This window comes from Bos indicus x Bos taurus, chromosome 2 (assembly GCF_003369695.1).
Source record: "Bos indicus x Bos taurus breed Angus x Brahman F1 hybrid chromosome 2, Bos_hybrid_MaternalHap_v2.0, whole genome shotgun sequence".
Taxonomy (NCBI): domain Eukaryota; kingdom Metazoa; phylum Chordata; class Mammalia; order Artiodactyla; family Bovidae; genus Bos; species Bos indicus x Bos taurus.
In genome coordinates this window covers 10,427,872-10,451,103 of record NC_040077.1, presented here as the reverse complement: position 1 = coordinate 10,451,103, position 23,232 = coordinate 10,427,872, and the positions used below count along the sequence as shown (strand labels likewise).

General features: G+C 38.0%; 1 protein-coding gene across 1 annotated transcript in view; it reads left to right on the top strand.

The window, feature by feature from the left end:
- Positions 1 to 22,202, top strand: part of FSIP2 (fibrous sheath interacting protein 2) — a 147,766-nt gene extending 125,564 nt beyond the window's left edge. The window contains 4 exon segments of the mRNA XM_027523038.1: positions 7,377 to 7,420; positions 14,073 to 14,116; positions 18,879 to 18,948; positions 22,063 to 22,202. Coding sequence (XP_027378839.1) covers positions 7,377 to 7,420; positions 14,073 to 14,116; positions 18,879 to 18,948; positions 22,063 to 22,202 — 298 coding nt within the window.
- Positions 22,203 to 23,232: the final 1,030 nt, after the last annotated feature.

The window sequence follows — 23,232 nt, the reverse complement described above, 5'->3', positions numbered from 1 at the left end:
TAGCAATCTGAGATGAGGGTAATGCTTCTGGGAAGACTGAAGTCCCTGGTAAAACTTGATTGGGCAAGTATTCAATCCTATAACTTCCTTCACTCCTTCTTATCCTTTCCTCCCCTACCTCTCCACTGTGCTTCTCTAAGGCCTTTTCATTCTGTCTGATGCCCCATTCCTAGTTACTTGCCCTCTACATTCTTCCTAGTCTAACAGTGTCTTGAATTAAGAATTCGCTAATGTGTTATAGTTTTGTTTTGTTTTTTAATCTGGAAGATAGTGATATGAATGCAACCCAGTGTCTTTCAGCCCAAAGGGTTCCTACTCAAATCTCTTTAAGTAATTCAATGTTCCAGTATGTATGAAGAGAGGGAACAGTTGGAGCATTCAGAGATGAATTCTAGGAAACAATGTAGTTTGATGTGGGTCTGTATATATAGACAGCATTTACATGAGAAGGCAACCCAAGTTTGTATGATTATCAGAGCAAAGTCTGAACTGTTTAGCTGTGAGATCAGATTGCCAACATTTACTGAACCATAGAGAAAGCAAGGGAATTCCAGAAAAAACATCTACCTCTGTTTTGACTACACTAAAGCCTTTGACTGTGTGGATCATAACAAACTGTGGAAAACTCTTAAAGAGATTGGAATACCAGACTATTTTACCTATCTCCTGAGAAACCTGTATGTGAGTCAAGATGCAACAGTGAGAGCCCTGTATGAAACAGCTGATTGGTTCAGGACTGAGAAAGGAGTACAACAGGGCTGTCTGTTGTCACCTTGCTTGTTAACTTATACACTGAGCACATCATAAGAAATGCCAGGCTGGATGAGTTACACAGTGGAATCAAGATAGGCGGGAGAAACATCAACAACCTCAGATACACAGATGATTCCACTCTAATGGCAGAAAGCAAGGAGGAACTAAAGAACTTCTTGATGAGGACGAAGGAAGAAAGTGAAAGAGTCAGCTCAAAACTAAATATTAAAAAACTAAGATCGTGGCATCAAGCCCCATTACTTTATGGCAAATAGAAGGGGAAAAAGTGGAAGCAGTGACAGATTTACTCTTCTTGGGCTCTAAAATCACCATGGATGGTTACTACAGCCATGAAATCAGAAGATGATTGGTTCTCAGCAGGAAAGCTTTGACAAACATAGACAGTGTGTTGAAAAGCAGAGACATTACTCTGCCAACAAAGGTCTATATGTCAAAGCTATGGTCTTCCCAGTGGTCCCATATGGTTATAAGAACTGAGCCACAAAGAAGGCAGAGCGCCAAAAGATTGATGCCTTCAAACTGTGGTGCTGGAGAAGACTCCTGAAAGTCCCTTGTACAGCAAGTTGATCAAACTAGTTGATCTTAAAGGAAATCAACCCTGAGTACTAATTGAAAGAACTGATGGCTGAAACTGAAGCTCCAGTATTTTGGTCACCTGATGTGAAGAGCCAATACTTTGGAAAAATCCCTGATGCTGGGAAATACCAAGGGCAAAAGAAGGGGGTGTCAGACAATGAGATGGCTGGATGGCGTCATCGATCCAATGGACATGAACTTGGGCAAACTCCAGGAGATGGTGGGGAACAGGAGGGTCTGACGTGCTGCAGTCCACTGGGTTGCAAAGAATGAGAAACATCTGGGTGACTAAACAACAGCAACAGACTTGAAATCTAATTAGATTTCTAATCTAATTATATCTAGAACAGAAGTTGCCTAAAATTATTCTTAAGTTTATAAGAGTATTCATAACCTAGAAACGGAAGTATCTCTATTGTGGGAGAAGCAATAGGTATAAATAGAAAAATCTACCTGGTTATAATTTTTCCCCACACAGCATGATGCAATTCTTTTGACATACTATTTTGGAACATTTGTTCCTGGCCAAATTATTGCCTCTTGTTCCTAAATAATGATTGATTGTATTAACAGACAAAATTAGTAATGCAGGTACCCCTCTATTATTTATATCAGTGAAGACAGAGGGCACAGTTGATACCAAATAAAAGTCAATTTAGAGTGAGGTAGGAGAAGGCAATGGCACCCCACTCCAGTACTCTTGCCTGGAAAATCCCATGGATGGAGGAGCCTGGTGGGCTGCAGTCCATGGGGTCGCTGAGGGTCGGAAATGACTGAGCGACTTCACTTTCACTTTCCCCTTTCATGCATTGGAGAAGGAAATGGCAACCCACTCCAGTGTTCTTGCCTGGAGAATCCCATGGATGGGGGAGCCTGGTGGGCTTCCATCTATGGAGTCGCACAGAGTCGGACACGACTGAAGCAACTTAGCAGCAGTAGCAGCAGCAGCAGGCCAAAAAAATGCAAACCCTTATTTTCTTGTAGAAACAAAAATAACTAGAGACTGATAAAACAACTTCACAAGAGCTCTAGAAACCGATCAAGTAATAGCATCAACCAAGGGAATGCCCAAAGAAAGGCCACATTCAAAGTGGCAGAAAATTCCACAGACTTTTCTTATCATTACCTAAGCCCCTTCTGCAACATGATGTGGCATAGTTGGGAAGAAATGGCCCAATTCTCAGTTTTTTCTCTTGAAGTGGAAAGAGCAGATTGGAACTTATTTGCAATGTTCAGATCTATCTGTGGACTACCTGAGAGACTATTTCTGTCTCACCTGAAGAAGCACAGATTGGGAATGATGGCATAGTTTGGATCTAAGCCTGGAAGCCACAGAAGTCAGTAGATGGATGCCATGGTGTATGGAAATCACAAGGGACTACAGATGCACAGACACCTGAAAGCAAGAGATTACAGACACAGGGAAACCACAGAACAGCTAAGGCCCTGAGACGAAACCTCGGATATGCAGATGATCACCCTTATGGCAGAAAGTGAAGAGGAACTAAACAGCCTCTTGATGAAAGTGAAAGAGGAGAGTGAAAAAGCTGGCTTAAAACTCAACATTCAGAAAACTAAGATCATGGCATCTGGTCCCATTACTTCATGGCAGATAGATGGGGAAACAATGGAAATAGTGACAGACTTTATTTTCTTTGTCTCCAAAATCACTGCAGATGGTGACTGCAGCCATGAAATTAAAAGATGCTGCTCTTTGGAAGGAAAGTTATGACCAACTTAGACAGCATATTAAAAAGCAGAGACATTGCTTTGCCAACAAAAGTCCGTCTAGTCAAAGCTATGGTTTTTCCAGTAGTCATGTATGGATGTGAGAGTTGAACTATAAAGAAAGCTGAGCGCAGAAGAATTGACGCTTTTGAACTGTGATGTTGGAGACAACTCTCAAGAGCCCCTTGGACTGCAAGGAGATCAAACCAGTCAATCATAAAGAAATCAGTCCTGAACATTCATTGGAAGGACTGATGCTGAAGGTGAAACTCCAATACTTTGGCCACCTGAAGCAAAGAACTGACTCGTTGGAAAAGACCCTGATGCTGGGAAAGATTGAGGGCAGGAGGAGAGAAGGGGATGACAGAGGATGAGATAGTTGGATGGCATCACTGAGTTGATGGACATGAGTTTGAGTATGCTCCAGGAGTTGATGATGGACAGGGAGGCCTAGCATGCTGCAGTCCATGGGGTCGCAAAGTGTCAGACACGGCTGAGCAACTGAACTAAACTGAGAAGAAATATGATGATACTCTTAGCAAACAAAACATTTAACAGCAGGTCGGGAAAAGTGAAAAAGGAAAAGCAAAAGTACATACATAGGCCCAGAAGGACATAGGCCCGGAACAAAATGAACACCTGAAGGCTTTACCTCCGTCTGTTCCCAAGGTTCCCTGTTCTGCTAGTTAGTGAAGGGTTTCTACACCAATCTCCAAAAGCTGGAAGAGATAACTGTTTCTTTAAATGCTCAAATTCCATCATAAGATCACAATGTATATTAAGAAACAAGAAAATTTGGCACATTTTTAAGAAACCAAATAAATCCTCAGAAAATGTCCATGGAGAAGCACACCAAATGGACATATATGACAAAGAGTTTAAATAACTGAAACACAAAGACCCAAAGGAAGTCAAAGGAAAAGTATACGAAAAAAAAATCATACAAATAAAAAGAGATTAAAAGCTGTAAAAAGGAACCGGTCAGAACTAACAAATTCTGTAACTGAAAAATATAGCAACTAAATTGTAAGATTCACTAGATGGGCTCAAAAGCAGTCACAATCAAGCAGAAGAAATAATCAGTGAATTTGAACACAAGTCACTTGAAATTATTGAGTCTGACAAGCAAAAAGAAGAGGCTGAAAAAGTGAACAGATTCTATAGAACTTAAGGGATATCAGCAAGCATACCAATACACACACACCCACACACACTATGGTGAATTCCAGAGAAATGAGAGAAAAAGGGCAAGGGGATTATTTTAGGAAATATGGCTAAAACCTCCTCAAATTTGTAAAAGCATGAATATACAAATAATAAATTCAGTGAATTTTAAGTAACATAAGTGCACAGAGATTACCTGAGACATAATCACAACCATCAAAAGACAAAAAGAGATTCTTCAAGTGGCGCCGTAGAAATTGCTTGTACAAGAGATCTCCATAAAACTGTCAGTAAAACTTTTAGAGGGAACCTTGCAGGATGGAAGGCAGTAGATTATATATTTAAAGGGCTAAAAGAGAAAACTGTCATGTGACAACTCTTATTACCAGTAAAAAATACCCTTCAAAGTGAAAGAGAAATCAGAACATTCTAAATTAGAAAATGAAATGCAAGAAATGTTAACACAAGTTCTTCAAATTGAAACTAAAGGATGTTGGATGGTAACTCAAAGCCGTATGAAAATTTTAAATTCTCTAGTAAAGTTAAATATATGGACAAATGTAAAACCAGTATTATAATAATTTTATGTGGATTCTTTACTATTTGAGCCACCAGGGAAGCCCAAAGACTAAATGGAATTTATATAAAGCCATAATTTGGGATAGCAGTAACAAAGGGATGGCGGTTGATCTATCGAGGAGTAGAGTTTTTGTATGCAACTGAGGTTAAATTGGTATCAGTTTAATTATCATAACTTTAAGATGTCATATGTACTCTCTGTGTTAACAACAAAGAAAATAACTATAAAATATACATGAAAGGAAACAAAAAGGGAATCAAAATGTGTCTCTGTAAAACCTCAACTAATAGGAAGGAAGCAGCAGTGGAGCAAATGAGGGATTTCATTCTTCAACATAATAAAGGTAGTATCTGACAAACTTATAGCTAACATTATGTATAACCATGAAAAGCTGAAAGCATTTCCTTTAATATCAGAAAGAAGACAAGGATGTCTACTCTGTCCAGTTTTATTCAATGATAGTTGACACTCTCATCACTTCTATTCAATATATTACCAGAAGTCCTAGTCAAAACAATTAGGCAAGAAATAAAAGGTATCTAAATTGGAAGAGAATTAAAATGAGTTCTGTTCATAGATGATATTATCTTATATGTAGAAAACCAATGATGCCATACAAAAAAAAATACTTTTAAGAGAAATATATGAGTTAATCAAAGTTGCTAGATATAGAATTACCCAGAAGAAAACCATTGCATTTCTATACTCCAGTGAAAACTGAAAAACATACCTGGAAGAAATTTAAAAAGACACAAATTAACAGAAATATTCTGTTAAGATTTTAAAATAATACCCGAAGGATTGTGCTCATTAAATGGAATCCTTATAAAAATTCTGACTTTTTACAGCAAAAGAAAAAATACATCTGAATATTTATATGGTATCTCAAAGGACTTCCAGTAGCCAAAACAATCCTGAAAAGAAAGAACAAACTTGGACTCCTTGTTACAAAACTTATTACAGAATCATGGTAATCAAAGCAATGTGGTGCTGACATAAAGACAGATATGTAGACCAATGGAATAAAATAAATAACCCAGAACAGATCTTTAATATATCAAATACTTTTTGATAAGCATCCCAAGACCATTAAATGGAGAAAAATGTCTTTTCAACAGATGGCGTTGGGAAAACTAGATAACCACACACAAAAATGAAGTTAGACCTTTACCTTATACTATGTAGAAAAACTAATTCAAAATGGGTCAAAGACACCTAAGTAAACTATAGAATTCTTGTAAGAAAACATAGAGGGAAAGCCCATGACATTGGATTTAGCAATAATTTCTTGGATATGATACTAGAAGTACAAGCAGTAAGAAAAAAATTAGATAAGTTTGACTGTATCAAAATTAGAAATGTTTGTGCTTCAAAGGAGAGTAAAAAGTCAGCACATAGAATGGGAGAATATAATTGCAAGTCATATATCTGATAACGAAGTACTATCCAGAATATATAAAGAACTCCTATAACTCAACAAAAACAAAAAACAACCTGATTAAAAAATTAGGCAAAGGGCAGCTTGAATAGATACTTCCTCAAAGAGGATATATAAATGGGCAATAAGCTTGTAAAAAGATCCCCAGCATCACTGATCATTAGGGAAATGCAAATCAAAACCACAATGAGATGCTATTTCACACCCATGAGAATAGCTATAATCAAAAAACAAATTTGTTTTTTCATAAAATAACATGTTGGCAAGAATGTAAAGAAATCAGAACCCTCGCACAATGCACTGGGAATTTAAAATGGTATAGGCACTATTGAAAACAGTATGAGAGTTTGTGAAGAAAAAAAAAATTTAAGAGTTACCATATGATCCAGCAATTCTACTTCTGGGTATATACTCCAAAGAATTGAAAACATGGACTCAAACAAATATTTTTATATTTATATTCATAGCATCATTATTCACAATAACCAAATCTTGGAAGCAACACAAGAGTCCACTGATGGATGAATGGATCAGCAAAATATGGTACATAATTTCAACAGAATATTTCTCAGTTTTAGAAAGGAAGGGCATCCTGACAAGGACACGTCACCTTGAAGACACTATGCTAAATGAATAAGTCAGTCACAAAGTAGCAAATTTATGATTCCACTTATATGAGATACCTAACTAGTCAGATCACATAGGCATAAGGTAAAATATGGGTTCCAGGGGATGGAGAGAGAGGGATGTACAGTGTTAGTATTTATGAATAAGGATTTATGAGTACAAAGTTTCAGTTTCAGGGGGAAATGAAGAAGTTCCAGAGATGGATGGTGGTGATAGTTGCACAGTAATGTGAATGTACTCAAGTATAAAACTGTACACTTAAAAATGGTAAAGATGATAAATTTTATGTGTATTTAACCAGATTTTTAAAATTGGGAAGAAAGTCAATTTAAAAATAATCTGCATTTGATTTGGAAATTCAGTGATACATTATTCCAGGTTTACCTCTGTATGGAGAATGAGGACAGATTGTGATTTTACTTAACCAGTAATTTCTTGATTCATTAAATACATTAAAAAATGAAATGTTCTTTTTCTCTTCTGTTTTAGTGAAACTGAAGATTATACTGCAGAGAGAACTAAAATTTTGGAAGGTTGGATTTATTCTTTTTCTTAATTTAAAGTAGAAACTATTCAGAAGGATACTCTACTACTCTGATCAGTTTTTTTAAGTTATCAAGCCTGAAGTTGATACAACTTTTTCCTATGAGCTTATCTACTTTTAGAAAGGATCTAGTACTATATCATGCAGATGTTAAAATAAGTGAACTAGTTTATGTTATTATTAATGATGTTGGTCAAGAATATGATGTGATAAATGAATTTATGTTTACCATGCTCCTGTGAGAAATATCCACAAAATCAGGGTGTATATCATAGATTCTAGCTGAACCAGAAACCATGATACTAGGATTTAACAATTTATTTGAGAACTTATCCTATCTTTGTGCTTAACCAAATCAAAATGTACCCGTAAAAAAGGCCTTTAGAGCTAAATTCATATGTTTACATTTAAATGTGGCTAGTATGGACCTCACATTTTTTTTTTTAACCTATAATAATATTGAGTGCTTAGAACATTTGTGTGAGGACTATCCAGCACTGTATTTGTTGAAACCTCCGGTAATTGATATGGTTCTAACAGTGGTAGCATGTCCAAGAATTTGAGTTTGTGCCTACTATATGAAGTGGCCTTTAAATCTGAACCACAAGTTTACCCTGGGTATTTTGAACATACAGCTCACTCAAGGTGTTACTTAAGAAACATTCTCTCAACTTGAGGGAGGAAATCATTTTTATTAAGATGGTTCATAAAATAACAGTAAGTACACCAGAATTCTGTAAACATACTATCAGATCAGATCAGATCAGTTGCTCAGTCATGTCCGACTCTTGGCGACCCCATGAATCACAGCATGCCAGGCCTCCCTGTCCATCACCAACTCCTGGAGTTCACTCAGACTCATGTCCATCAAGTCAGTGATGCCATCCAGCCATCTCATCCTCTGTCTTCCCCTTCTCCCCCTGCCCCCAATCCCTCCCAGCATCAGAGCCTTTTCCAATGAGTCAACTCTTCACATGAGGTGGCCAAAGTACTGAAGTTTCAGCTTTAGCATCATTCCTTTCAAAGAACACCCAGGGCTGATCTCCTTCAGAATGGACTGGTTGGATCTCCTTACAGTCCAAGGGACTCTCAAGAGTCTTCTTCAACACCACAGTTCAAAACCATCAATTCTTCGGTGCTCAGCCTTCTTCACAGTTCAACTCTCACATCCATACATGACCACAGGAAAAACCATAGCCTTAACTAGACGGACCTTTGTTGGCAAAGTAATGTCTATGCTTTTGAATATGCTATCTAGGTTGGTCATACTTTTCTTCCAAGGAGTAAGCGTCTTTTAATTTCATGGCTGCAGTCACCATCTGGAGTGATTTTGGAGCCTAGAAAAATAAAGTTTGACACTGTTTCCACTGTTTCCCTATTTCCCATGAAGTGATGGGACCGGATGCCATGATCTTCATTTTCTGAATGTTGAGCTTTAAGCCAACTTTTTCACTCTCCACTTTCACTTTCATCAAGAGGCTTTTTAGTTCCTCTTCACTTTCTGCCATAAGGGTGGTGTCAGCTGCATTACTGAGGTTATTGAGGTTTCTCCCGGAAATCTTGATTCCAGCTTGTGTTTCTTCCAGTCCAGCGTTTCTCATGATGTACTCTGCATAGAAGTTAAATAAACAGGGTGACAATATACAGCCTTGACGAACTCCTTTTCCTATTTGGAACCAGTCTGTTGTTCCATGTCCAGTTCTAACTGTTGCTTCCTGACCTGCATACAAATTTCTCAAGAGGCAGATTAGGTGGTCTGTATTCCCATCTCTTTCAGAATTTTCCACAGTTTATTGTGATCCACACAGTCAAAGGCATTGGCATAGTCAATAAAGCAGAAATAGATGTTTTTCTGGAACTCTCTTGCTTTTTCTATGATCCAGCGGATGTTGGCAATTTGATCTCTGGTTCCTCTGCCTTTTCTAAAAGCAGCTTGAACATCAGGAAGTTCACAGTTCACATATTGCTGAAGCATGGCTTGGAGAATTTTGAGCATTACTTTACTAGCATGTGAGATGAGTGCAATTGTGCGGTAGTTTGAGCATTCTTTGGAATTGCCTTTCTTTAGGATTGGAATGAAAACTGAAATTTTCCAGTCCTGTGGCCACTGCTGAGTTGTCCAAATTTGCTGGCATATTGAGTGCAGCACTTTCACAGCATCATCTTTCAGGATTTGAAATAGCTCCACTGGAATTCCATCACCTCCACTAGCTTTGTTCATAGTGATGCTTTCTAAGGCCCACTTGACTTCACATTCCAGGATGTCTGGCTCTAGGTCAGTGATCACACCATCATGATTATCTGGGTCGTGAAGATCTTTTTTGTACAGTTCTTCTGTGTATTCTTGCCATCTCTTCTTAATATCTTCTGCTTCTATTAGGTCCATACCATTTCTGTCCTTTATCGAGCTCATCTTTGCATGAATTGTTCCTTTGGTGTCTCTGATTTTCTTGAAGAGATCCCTAGTCTTTCCTTGGCTTCCTTGGTGGCTCAGATGGTAAAGCCTCTGTCTACAATGTGGGAAACCTGGGTTCAATCCCTGGGTTGGGAATATTCTCTGGAGAAAGAAATGGCAACCCACTCCAGTATTCTTGCCTGAAAATTCCCAGGCTACTGCGTCCATGGGTCGCAAAGAGTCGGACACAACTGAGCGACTTCACTTTAGACTTCCCTGGTGGCCTAGACGGTAGGTAAAGTGTCTGCCTACAATGCAGGAGACCTGGGTCATTCCCTGGGTGGGGAAGATCTCCTGGAGAAGGAAATGGCAACCCATTCCAGTATTCTTGCTTGGAGAATCTACAAGAAAGCTACATGAGGATCAGCAAGTACAGAGATGCTGAATTCCTGGAATGTTTAAGGACTAGACCAAGGAAGCCTTCCTCCTGTATCTACATTGCTTATTCTTTACCTTCAGAAACTGAGATGTCACCTGCTCAGTGAAGTCTTCTTGGACCACACTCTTTTAAATTGTAACCTCATTGTCAAGTTCAGTTCAGTCGCTCAGTCTTATCCAACTCTTTGCGACCCCATGAATAGCAGCACGCCAGGCCTCCCTGTCCATCACCAACTCCTGGAGTTCACTCAGACTCATGTCCATCGAGTCGGTGATGCCATCCAGCCATCTCATCCTCTGTCATCCCCTTCTCCTCCTGCCCCCAATCCCTCCCAGCATCAGAGTCTTTTCCAATGAGTCAGCTCTTTGCATCAGGTGGCCAGAGTATTGGAGTTTCAGCTTTAGCATCATTCCTTCCAAAGAACACCCAGGGCTGATCTCTTTCAGAATGGACTGGTTGGATCTCCTTGCAGTCCAAGGGACTCTCAAGAGTCTTCTTCAATACCACAGTTCAAAACCATCAATTCTTCGGCACTCAGCTTTCTTCGCAGTCCAACTCTCACATCCATACATGACCACTGGAAAAACCATACCCTTGACTAGATGGAGCTTTGTTGGCAAAGTAATGTCTCTACTTTTCAATATGCTGTCTAGGTTGGTCATAACTTTCCTTCCAAGGAGTAAGTGTCTTTTAATTTCATGGCTGCAATCACCATCTGCAGTGATTTTGGAGCCCAAGAAAATAAAGTTTGATATGGTTTCCCCATCTATTTCCCATGACGTGATGGGACCAGATGCCATGATCTTCGTTTTCTAAATGTTGAGCTTTAAACCAACTTTTTCACTCTCCACTTTCACTTTCATCAAGAGGCTTTTTAGTTCCTCTTCACTTTCTGCCATAAGGCTGGTGTCATCTGCATATCTGAGGTTATTGAGATTTCTCCCGGCAATCTTGATTCCAGCTTGTGCTTCTTCCAGCCCAGCATTTCTCATGATGTACTCTGCATATAAGTCAAATAAGCAGGGTGACAGTATACAGCCTTGATGTACTCCTTTTCCTATTTGAAACCAGTCTGTTGTTCCATGTCCAGTTCTAACTGTTGCCTCCTGAACTGCATATAGGTTTCTCAAGAGGCAGGTCAGGTGGTCTGGTATTCCCATCTCTTGAAGACTTTTCCGCAGTTTATTGTGATCCACACAGTCACAGGCTTTGACATAGTCAATAAAGCAGAAATAGATGTTTTTCTGGAACTCTCTTGCTTTTTGGATGATCCAGCAGATGTTGGCAATTTGATCTCTGGTTACTCTGCCTTTTCTAAAACTAGCTTGAACATCTGGAAGTTCACAGTTCATGTATTGCTGAAACATGGCTTGGAGAATTTTGAGCATTACTTTACTAGCATGTGACATGAGTGCAATTGTGTTGTAGTTTCTGCATTCTTTGGCATTGCCTTTCTTTGGGATTGGAATGAAAACTGAAATTTTCCAGTCCTGTGGCCACTGCTGAGTTGTCCAAATTTGCTGGCATATTGAGTGCAGCACTTTCACAGCATCATTTTTCAGGATTTGAAATCGCTCAAATGGAACTCATCACCTCCACTAGCTTTGTTCATAGTGATGCTTTCTAAGGCCCACTTGACTTCACATTCCAGGATGTCTGGCTCTAGGTCAGTCATCATACCATCGTGATTATCTTGGTCGTGAAGATTTTTTTTGTACAGTTCTTCTGTGTATTCTTACCACCTCTTCTTAATATCTTCTGCTTCTGTTAGGTCCATACCATTTCTGTCCTTTATTGAGACCATGTTTGCATGAAATGTTCCTTTGGTATCTCTAATTTTCTTGAAGAGATCTCTAGTCTTTCCCATTCTGTTGTTTTCCTCTATTTCTTTGCATTGATCACGGAGGAAGGCTTTCTTATCTCTTCTTGCTATTCTTTGGAACTCTGCATTCAGATGCTTATATCTTTCCTTTTCTCCTTTGTTTTTTGCTTCTCTTCTTTTCACAGCTATTTGTAAGGCCTCTGCAGACAGCCTTTTTGCTTTTTTGCATTTCTTTTCTATGGGAATGGTCTTGATCCCTGTCTCCTGTACAATGTCACGAACCTCCGTCCATAGTTCATCAGGAACTCTATCTATCAGATCTAGTCCTTTAAATCTATTTCTCACTTCCACTGTATAATCATAAGGGATTTGATTCATTGTCAAGATGGCAGTGCATATTCCGCTTCTTTGCTTTTTTTTCTCCCTAGCTCTTATTACTGTATGACAGACTTCATATTTTTTTTTCACTATCTCCTTCTAGAATATAAGCTCAATGAAGATCAAATCTATATCCCAAAGGGTCTAAAACAAGCTTATAATAGGTGGAAGCAGTAAATAAGGGAGACTATGGGAATAACTAAAGAGAGAGCACAAGAATTCTGTTTTGAATATGTTAAGATATTAGATATTTAAGTTGAGATGTCACATAAGCCGTAGGATATTTAAATCTTGAGTTGAATGACAAGATTAAGGTTGAACGTTTTAGTTTATAGTTTTATATACACTATAAAATATTCCTAATTTTAGTTTATAGTTTTATATAGAATATAGAAGAAAATCTCAAATAACTTGTATCTGAATATCCTAGGATCCTAAACTAGCAGGAATTTTTCTGTGACTTTTCATCAAAACAAATTCTAGTACATCCTGGAAAGTTGATAGTCACCTAACCTAGAAACATAAAAACCTGTGTTTGGAATGACAGCCATGGTAGTAAATCCAAATGTCCTCAGTCATTTAAATGTAAGTTCAATTATGTGCAGTATAGAGTTAGGGACTTTAGTAATATTATTAACCAACAATGAAATTTTGCCAACCTTGTCAGGTAAGTCAGATAATTAGCTCTTCTCTTGAGTTAACTGAGGTCTTGCTACTGTTTTGTTTTTCCAGAACCTAAATTGATCCTAACAAACATGTATTGACTCTTGATGAGTACATGTCTATAAAATGCATAGTTTTTTATACATGAGATATCCCATTAAGTCTTCTTCAGACAGAGACAGGAAAATAGTCTCATTCACAGTCTACAAAGGGGAGGAAACTGGGAGAGAAGTCAGATTAAATTCAACAATATCCTCACAGCTCTAAGTAGTAAAGCTAAGACTTAAACTCAGGTTTTCTGATGCCCCAGCAGGTGAACTGCCTTCTTAGTGATGGGTCTTTGTGAAACGTATTTCCTAGTATCATTTCTACCTCCTTGGGTTGATTTTTTTTACTGGTGTCGACTTCCCCTGAAATTTAGGCAACTTTTAGTTGTGCAGCAACTCCACCAGGTTTCCTCTTGGTATTGTCTCAAAATTCTCCTGATTCTCACTCAGAATATTTCATAAGACTAGCTCTTTGTTCCAATTGTCTGCTTTTAATTAGCTATGTAGAATCAAAGAGTGCTAAAGCTGGAAAGGCCCTTAGGAATCACATATAGGGTAATTTCTTATTTTACATGTAAAATAAATAATAAAGAGGCACATAGGGATTGAGTGGTCATTCTTAGATTTATAGTTATTAAGTTATAGAACCTGTCTTTCCTATGACATCACACTTCATCTTTCATAATTCCTAAAAGAAGGGCTAAAATATGCCACATACATCTGGGGATCTCACCTATTTCAGTTTTATTCACATTGTCTGTGCACTGAAACAAGTGCTTCTATTAACCTAATTCTATGACTTTTCGGTGAAAAACAATAAGATCAGGTTTGTGTCAATGTTATTTGTGCCTCAGAAAGAATACTATTTTTTTCCTGTTTTTTTCTTCTTCTCCACAGCAAGTTCTCAGGAACAAAAGCCAGAAAATTCAAACAGTGTTAAGGTAAGTATTTTTTCTATACCTTATAATTAGAATATATGAGGCCATTTGAGTATATTCTGTTTTAATCAATAACCATATGGTGCTGTTTGAGGGGCATCAGGAAGTATTCCCCTATTTGCAATTTCTTCATGCTCAAATCTCTCCTCCAGGCTAAGACTTGTCCATGGTACCCAAGAAATCTGTCAATTCTTACCTTAGGGTTAAGCTATCATTCCTTGCTTAAGTGCACAGGATAAGCCACTATTCCTCCTTAGCACCTGAAAACAATTCCATTCCTTAACTCTGTTACTGCAGTCACTAGAGGAAATCTGAGAAGGAATGGGTCATTTGGCCCTTCAGTGCAGATGGTGACTGCAGCCATGAAATTAAAAGACGCTTACTCCTTGGAAGGAAAGTTGTGACCAACCTAGATAGCATATTCAAAAGCAGAGACATTACTTTGCCAACAAAGGTCCGTCTAGTTAAGGCTATGGTTTTTCCAGTAGTCATGTATGTATGTGAGAGTTGGACTGTGAAGAAGGCTGAGTGCCGAAGAACTGATGCTTTTGAACTGTGGTATTGGAGAAGACTCTTGAGAGTCCCTTGGACTACAAGGAGATCCAGCCAGTCCATTCTGAAGATCAGCCCTGGGATTTCTTTGGAAGGAACGATGCTAAAGCTGAAACTCCAGTACTTTGGCCACCTCATGCAAAGAGCTGACTCATTGGAAAAGACTCTGATTCTGGGAAGGATTGGGGGCAGGAGGAGAAAGGGATGACAGAGGATGAGATGGCTGGATGGCATCACTGACTCGATGGACGTGAGTCTCAGTGAACTCCGGGAGTTGGTGATGGACAAGGAGGCCTGGTGTGCTGCGATTCATGGGGTTGCAAAGAGTCAGACACGACTGAGCGACTGAACTGAACTGAAGGCAAGTAGACCCAAGTGAGGGATTTGGTGGAGGGAGAGAAGAAACAGAAGCTTCAAAAATGGAAGAGAGCAGGTTTTAAGAAATAAATGCTGATTCCATTTATTTATCTGCATTCCTAAGGACTGACTGCCTGAAGACAATTTTCCGAAAGACTCAGCCAGCTAGGCTCCACTGTAAACTCAGAAAGTGTCCTCCTTCCTAATCCTCTTTAGAAAGTTTTCAATGAGTCCCCAAGCTACAAATCCTCTTATGTTGTGGTTGTTTCTTGGCTCAATTTAATCCTCTTTTTAAGCAAATCTCCCTAACTCCATGACACCCAATCCATTGATTATCCAGTCACTTCTTATTACCAGAGTAATTTTCAGAGTCAAATCTTACAACTCATACTTAAGATAACTTTTACCACATCTCTAAAGATGTTGGGTTAGTTCCTCACTCAACCTAATCTTCATTTTTAAACTAAAATATCTGTTTGACAACCTCAGGCTTCACTTAGGCCATGTTTTCCAAGTAATATCAAATGTCACTAAAATGGAGACAATCTTTAGTCTAAGGACCTGATTAACAGGCTATTCCTTGTGCCAATCTGAACTGCTGGCTAATCTGCACACTTTTGGCTCCTGTCCTTTTTCTTCACTTAACTGTTTTTCCATGGTAAAATTGTGCTTACAGTTTTTATTCAGCCCAGTTCTGAGAAAGGTAAAGTAAAGCACATTCCAGTTGTGCCTCTCACTGATTAAACTCTCTAGACAACTACCAAGGGCCATGAAAAGCAACTGATTGAGTAGCTTGGGGCAGGAAATCAGAACTCCAAAACCCTTATGAGTTTCGTGGGTTTTTTCCTCTCACATCTCCTAGCATAGACCCAGGGCAGTTAAAATCCTGTAATTACATAGAGGGAATGGATAAAATAAGAAAGCTCCAAGAGAAACCATGGCTATCTTACGACAATTAGGAAGGAGTACCTATGAAATGGAAAGTAGGGAGGCTCACTTTTCACCACCATTTCCCCTCTTCTGCCCTCTCTCAAGGCAAGATTTAGCCATGAACCTGTACAACAGTGGCAACGAAGCTGTGAGGCACTTAAGACTGAGAGAAAATCCTTCTCTCTGACCAGAGGAATTAGTCTCCAGCAGCAGCAACATGAAGAACACTAGGGGGAAACCTGCCACGTTTTTCTCTGCCTTCTTTTGTTACTTTACCCTGGACATCAATACCGTCATGGGATGTGTGAGACGGCACCCAGGAAGGCTAGAGCCATAGCATTCTAAACATAGAATCAGAATAGGGGACTGTTGAGAATCAGAGACACTGAAATCAAAGAGAAGAGGGACATGAAAAAGGAACCCCTCCAAATCTGTTTTTATAAAGTGTCTCCTGAGATGTGCATGCAAGGAACTGACTTGATGTTCTATAGACAAAAGGTTATAGAAACTGAACTACAGTCTTAATAGAGATACACACTAAAAAATACTGCCAAGACTCTGAAAACTAAATTTACATTGGAACCACTGTCACAGAAGGCGGGGTAGGATGTGTGTTCTGAACTTTAAAGGGTTAATTAGCTACTTTAAAAACAAATCAACCCTCTACAGAGGATTTTAACAGTTCTTAGAATCATATAAATTGTTCAAAAAGGTCAGGATACAATACAATATTACTCAACATACAAAGAACTAAGACAGTGTCTATAACTTTAAGGCAAAGGAAAAAGATGCCAACTCCAACACAGGCAATATTTTTAAATTTTCAAATAAAAATTTTAAGTGATATTAAATTTAATCAGGCTTCATTGGTTTATTTTTGTTTTCATTTTCTTTATTCTAGGAGGTTAGTCAAAAAGATCAAATAGAACCTAACTAAATTTAAAAGCTTTTGCACAGCAAAGGAAACCATAAGTAAGACAAAAAACAACCCTCAGAATGAAAGAAAATATTTGCAAAGCAATCGACAAAGGATTAACCTCCTAAATATACAAACAGTTCATGAAGCTCAATATCAAAGAAATAATGCAACCAAAAAATTGACAGAAGACATAAATAGACATTTCTCCAAAGAAGACATACAGATGGCCAACAAACACATGAAAAGATGCTCAACATCACTAATTATTAGAGAAATGCAAATCAAATCCATGAGATATCACCTCACACCAGTCAGAATGGCCATGATCAGAAGACACATGCATCCCAATGTTCCTTGCAGCACTGTTTAAAATAGATGTGACATGGAATTAACCTAAATGTCCCAGAGAGATGGACGAAGACAATGTAGAACATACATACAATGAAATATTACTCAGCCATCTAAAGGAATGGAACTGGGTCATTTGTAGAGACATGGATAGACCTAGAGATTGTCATACAGAGTGAAGTAAATCTGAGAGAAAAACAAATATTGTATAATGTCACTTACATGTGGAATCTAGAAGAATGGTACAGATGAACTTATCTGCAGAGCAGAAATAGAGACACAGATGTAGAGAACAGATTTATGGTTACCAAGGGTGGTGGGGAAAGTGAGGGTTGAGATGAGTTGGGAGATTTGGACTGCCGTACATACACTGCCATGTACAAAACAGATAACTAATGAGCCCCTGCTGTATAGCACAGGGAACTCAGTGTTCTCTGGTGACCTAAATGGGGAAAAGTCCAAAGAAGAGGGGATCCAGGCACAGCTGATTCTCTTAGCTACATAGCAAAATCTAACACAACATTGTAAAACAACTACAAGAATTTTTTTTTAAAAAGAACCTATAAATTTTTATTAATAAGGTTATTTTAACAATGTTCCATGAAGTAGCAGCAAATATTCTTGAATCTCATGTAATGCTGGAAGTTCTTAAGTATATTTATTCATCTGAGACACATGGCACCATCAGCTTCCTTCTTATAGAATAGGTATTATCAACTCTGATTCTCACACAATAGAGTCATGTGTTTTTCTTTAGTATCAATATCTTCCCCACCTTCAGGGACTTCAATTCCATGGTGTTATGGGCCCAGGGATTCATATTTAAAAAAAAAAAAAAAGATTTCATAGATAATTCTACTGTGCAGCCAATGCTGAGAATATGTTCTTTACACAGTCTCTGCTCCATTTCATTCTTCAAGTATCTTGTTCAAAATATCTCAAACTCTGCCTCAAATCCTCTTGGAGGAACTGTGGTAGAACTCATTAATATCTGGTGGTCTTTTCATAATCTATACACATGGCATTTTGTGGTGCATATATTTAGCCTTACTTCATTGACTTATTTCCTTTTTAAATTACTAGCATTCTAGAATAGCTACAGTGAAATCTTGCTACCTGTCCCAGGCTATTTCATGCCTTTCTGGGGAAATTGCTTCTTTTGCATTCAAAGACATGATAAAGTCCTATGGAATAAAGCTAGTATCTGAGCCATGTTCCCTGCTCTAGATCCACACAGCCACTTGACTTCTCTTTGGAAACAGCTAAGATTTCCATAAAAGGAAGAGTTTATGTAGTAAACATCTATTTCCTTCTCTTATCTTTATTATCAGAAAATAATCTATAACTTACTACTCATTGCAGTTTATCCCAAAGAGGAGGAGGGAGAGACACAGCTGACATTTTTTTTTTTTTTGTCTGTTATGATACCTGAGCCTTCAATTATTTGGTAGTCAAGCTTGGTTCATATCTATGATAAGGGTCAATCCTAGCCATATAATTGGCAAAACGTATGAGTCTCAGATAATAATTGTTACTGCAGAACACAGAAGTCATATAAAATGCTATAATGATTATGCTACATCTCTTGAGGATTTCTAGGTATCTCTAGTATGTAGTATCTAACAAAAGGTTGAATCAGTACTTTGCTTTGTCTTGCAGTTTATCACCATTTTTGAAGGAAACAAGAATATTCTTCACAGTATGAATCCCTCAAAAGAAGTCATTTCAGGTATAAAATATGTTATGCTTTTAACATTACTTCTAGAATGAGTACATTACTTCTCCTTTGCAGTTTTGATGCACGTTATCAATATGAGATTGCTATATATTAAAATACAAATATTATATATAAATATTAAGATATTATTTCCACTTGCAGTTTACTATGCAATTCTTAAACCAAAGAGGTAATAGGTAATGGAACTAACATTGATTAGGTATCAGCTATCTTCATTTTACTAAAGAAAAAGTGAGAATAACTTATTCAAGGCCACCCCAAGCTAGTAAGCTACAGCGCTGGGGTTCAAATACAGATCTGCCAGACTTCAAAGCCTGAGCTCATTCAGCATGACCATAGCTGACATACTCAAATGATCACAGGAGCTAAGTAGGTGACAAACAAGAGCAGTATTTGAGCAGGGGTCCATGGCATGCCCCATCTGAAGAAAGGAGCTGTTACTCATGTCCAGTCATTGGCATGCTGGCTTGTTGCCAGGCCTTCTAATTCAGGTCTTAGCATTTTTCAGAAGAAAGTAGAGACAGTTTTGTGTGAAAAATCCTGACTTTCAGATTTTATGACGTAATTTCAAAACACCTGATGAATGAAATAAAACTTGTTTATATCTCCTACACCATATAGTATTCCCTCTGCAAGTCTTAGAACCCTAATTTACAAATGAGAAATGGAGGTAAATAACTATCAGAGGTTATACAGCCAACAAATGGAGAGCTTTTAGGGTTCAAAAACATATCTTCTTTCTTTTATCTTACATTCTTTCTTCCCTCTACACTGTGGATCCATATAGTTGCCATTGCGTCCCAGAACTAGGTCCTTAGTGGGTAATGACCAAAGATACCTTATAGTTTTGTTGTGAAAAGAACTATTAATTGATAAACACAAGAGTTCACTGTTCACTCTGGGAATAATGCTATTAACCTAGTACACCAGCCACCCCCCAGTCTTCTAATAGTGAATATGGATTTGGGCAGTCTTTGGTGTGTTTCTAGGAACTGCTTTACAACACTGGAACCACCCAGAATACCTTTTTGACTCTGAAGATTCCCAGACCCTCTATAGCCTGGCTAAGTTAGTATCTTGGAGTAATGATGCCCAGAAATCTGCATTTTTAACAAGACCACCAAGTTTTCAGAACATTAACCCTTACCTCTCCAATGAGAATTTCAGAAGCCTTGTCATAATGCCTCAGTCATGTTAGAAAAATTTTTATCTTTCCTTTTCAGAATGTACATTTTTCTCTTTCATCCATACTTCTGTCTTTTTGCTACAGATTTTGGCTTTTTCCTTTTTAAGTTTTAGATAATTTAAAAAACAATAGCACAGGAAAAATCTAAACAGAGGCTTCCCAGGTGGCTCAGTGGTAAAGAAGCTGCCTGCCAATACAGGAGACTCAGGAGACAGATTCAATCCCTGGGTTGGTAAGATCCACTGGAGAAGGAAATGGTAACACACTCCACTATTCTTGCCTGAACAAAAAATCCCACAGACAGAAGAGCCTGGTGGGCCATAGTCCATAGGGTTGTAAAGAGCCGGACATGACTGACAAACGGGGCATGCACTAAAAACCTAAACATAGTTTTGTTTTTTTTTTTTTTTTATTCTTTATTGTGTTGGCTTTCTTGGACTTCCCTGATGATTCAGATGATAAAGAATCTGCCTGAAATGCAGGAGACCCAGGTTTGAACCCTGGGTCAGGAAGAGCCCCTGGAGAAGGGAATGGCAACCCACTCCAGTATTTTTGCCTGGAGAATTACATGAATAGAGGAGCCTACCAGGCTACAGTCCATGGATCACAAAGAGCTGGACACAGCTGAGCAACTAACACTTTCACTTTTCACATCTGACAGCTTTAAATTTGCTGTTAGCTGTGTTAGCTTTTCAGGGGCTTCCCAGGTGGGTCAGATGTAAAGAACCTGTCTGCCAGTGCAGGAGACACAGGAGACCTGGGTTTGATCCCTGAGCCAGAAAGATACCCTGGAGAGGGAAATGCCAATCCATTCCAGTATTCTTGTCTGGAGGATCCCATGGACAGATGAGCCTGGCAGGTTACAGTCCATGGGATCACAGAAGAGTCAGACGTGACTTAGTGACTAAACAACATTTTTGCTTAACCATAGAAGATCACCTTGCTAGAAAAAACAAATGTAGTAACTATAAGAGGTATAGTCATGAATTCTGGCGTGAAGTGGAAATAAGAAAAGATGGGCTTTTACTATCATGTGTGCTTTCATGTCCTGTCACATCCTATCATAAGTTTTCATAAAAGTACATAAATATTCACCTCTGTCTTTACATGTAAAATACTCATTTTGTTAAATTTTAATATGATATTCTCTAAGAGTCCACGCCCTGAAGAAGTGATAAGTGAAAGTGAAGTTGCTCAGTCATGTCCGACTCTTAGCAACCCCATGGACTGCAGCCCACCAGGCTCCTCCGTCCATGGGATTTTCCAGGCAAGAGTACTGGAGTGGGTTGCCATTTCCTTCTCCAAATCCCATGTGATACAGAACAATAATTCCAAATGGAAACTTTTATTATCCATACAGTCTCCTTTCACACGACAAAAGAAATCACATGAAGTCAGTCAACTAAAAATTTACCCGAAGTCATGAGAAATAATAGCAGTTTTAATGCACTTCTGTTTTCAACTGAGCACTCTGAAATTGTCTCGCTGTGTTGAGTTGAAAGTTATCAGTACTCTCTATGTGAGTTTAACTCATTACCTTTTAGGAGGTTCTTCTGCTAGAAAAAGAAAGGTATTCTTTAAACACCTGATTAGAGAAGTATCAGAGTAGAGCAGGTATAATGATGCCATGAAAGGCAGAAAGCTGGACCCTATGGAAGTGAGATGACTTTCTACTAATGTGACCTTAGGCAGGGTTTCTGACTTCATCAAGATTCATATCCAAAAATGAGGATATCATTCTGTTTCCTTCACAGGGGTGTTAGAAGGATCAAATCAACAGAATCTTTGTGAATATTTTTTAAATCCCATAATTTATTTTATAAATGTCAATTTCTGAATTCTAAATCATTAATCCTATGGTATTACTGTCTCAACTAGAATGTCTAATAAATATCTATACTGCTTTGCTTTGTCCACAGAAACTTCCAGGTCTGATGTTCCCAAACAAGGATCTAAAATGCTGGCAAAGGTATCTTCAGCTCTGTCAAAGGTGTTTTCTCGAAATATTAACACCAATATTTCCAAATCTTCCTCACCACCTCACCAGAATGAGCATTGAAGTTTTTATACCTGATATTACTATGCTTACTTCCCTTATAAAATAAAATGTTTTTTAAAACATTAACATAGTGTCCAATAAGATGATTCCTATAACTCTGAGCAAAAAATTAAGAGCAAGAAAAATAGAGACCTGAGTAACAAAATTTTGACAATGCTTCTGATTAGAATTTTGGTATAAGGAGATGCTGAGTTCTGGTATTACATACATGCCATGAAGATAAAGAGACAAAAAGTATATCAAGTAAATCAATCAGCCCTCATTACCCAGCAGAAAATGAACTTGAATTTTTTCCTATTAAATTTCCAGAGGGTATGTTCACCAAAATAGTCAGCAAGCTGAGATAAAACTCAAGCTGAATTCTCTGACACAGATACGAAACTGATTGGTTCACTAGAAAAGATGTATTTGTATGTTCAAATAAGAAGTATCTCTAACCAACTACAGGTAAAATTTCATCAGTTTATAAAACACCTGCCAAATAGAAATATGTAACTATTGATAAGAACTATCAAGAATAATAACTATCAAGAAGAATCACTGTGGAAAAAATATTATATATACATAAGATAACCCCTCTCCTTAAAAACCCTTTTCAGACAAGGTACCTTTTTGGATAAAATACCATCAATAAACAAATTGTTGGTCAGTAAAGTTATTAAATTCTTTATATAGACACCTTATATGAGCATAGATCTCAAGATTCTATTTGTAAAAACATAAAAAGTACTGAGGAAAACTTAACAAGATGGATCATTAGTACAGTGATAAAGGAATTTTTTTAATATCAGTTAACTTGCTACTTTGTGATATGGATCCAAATTTATTCAGAATATTTGCTCCTTGGTTTTAAAAGTCTTTTGAAAAGATCCAAAAGGTGGACCAAACAGTAAAGAATGTCAGTCATCACCATTATCTATCCCAGTGCCGACTCATAGATTTTCAGAGAATGTGATAGCTTCTCTTTTCTCTATATAATATTCTTGACAGTAGCCAGCATTAAAGCAGAAACATCTGAGAAAATTTTGTT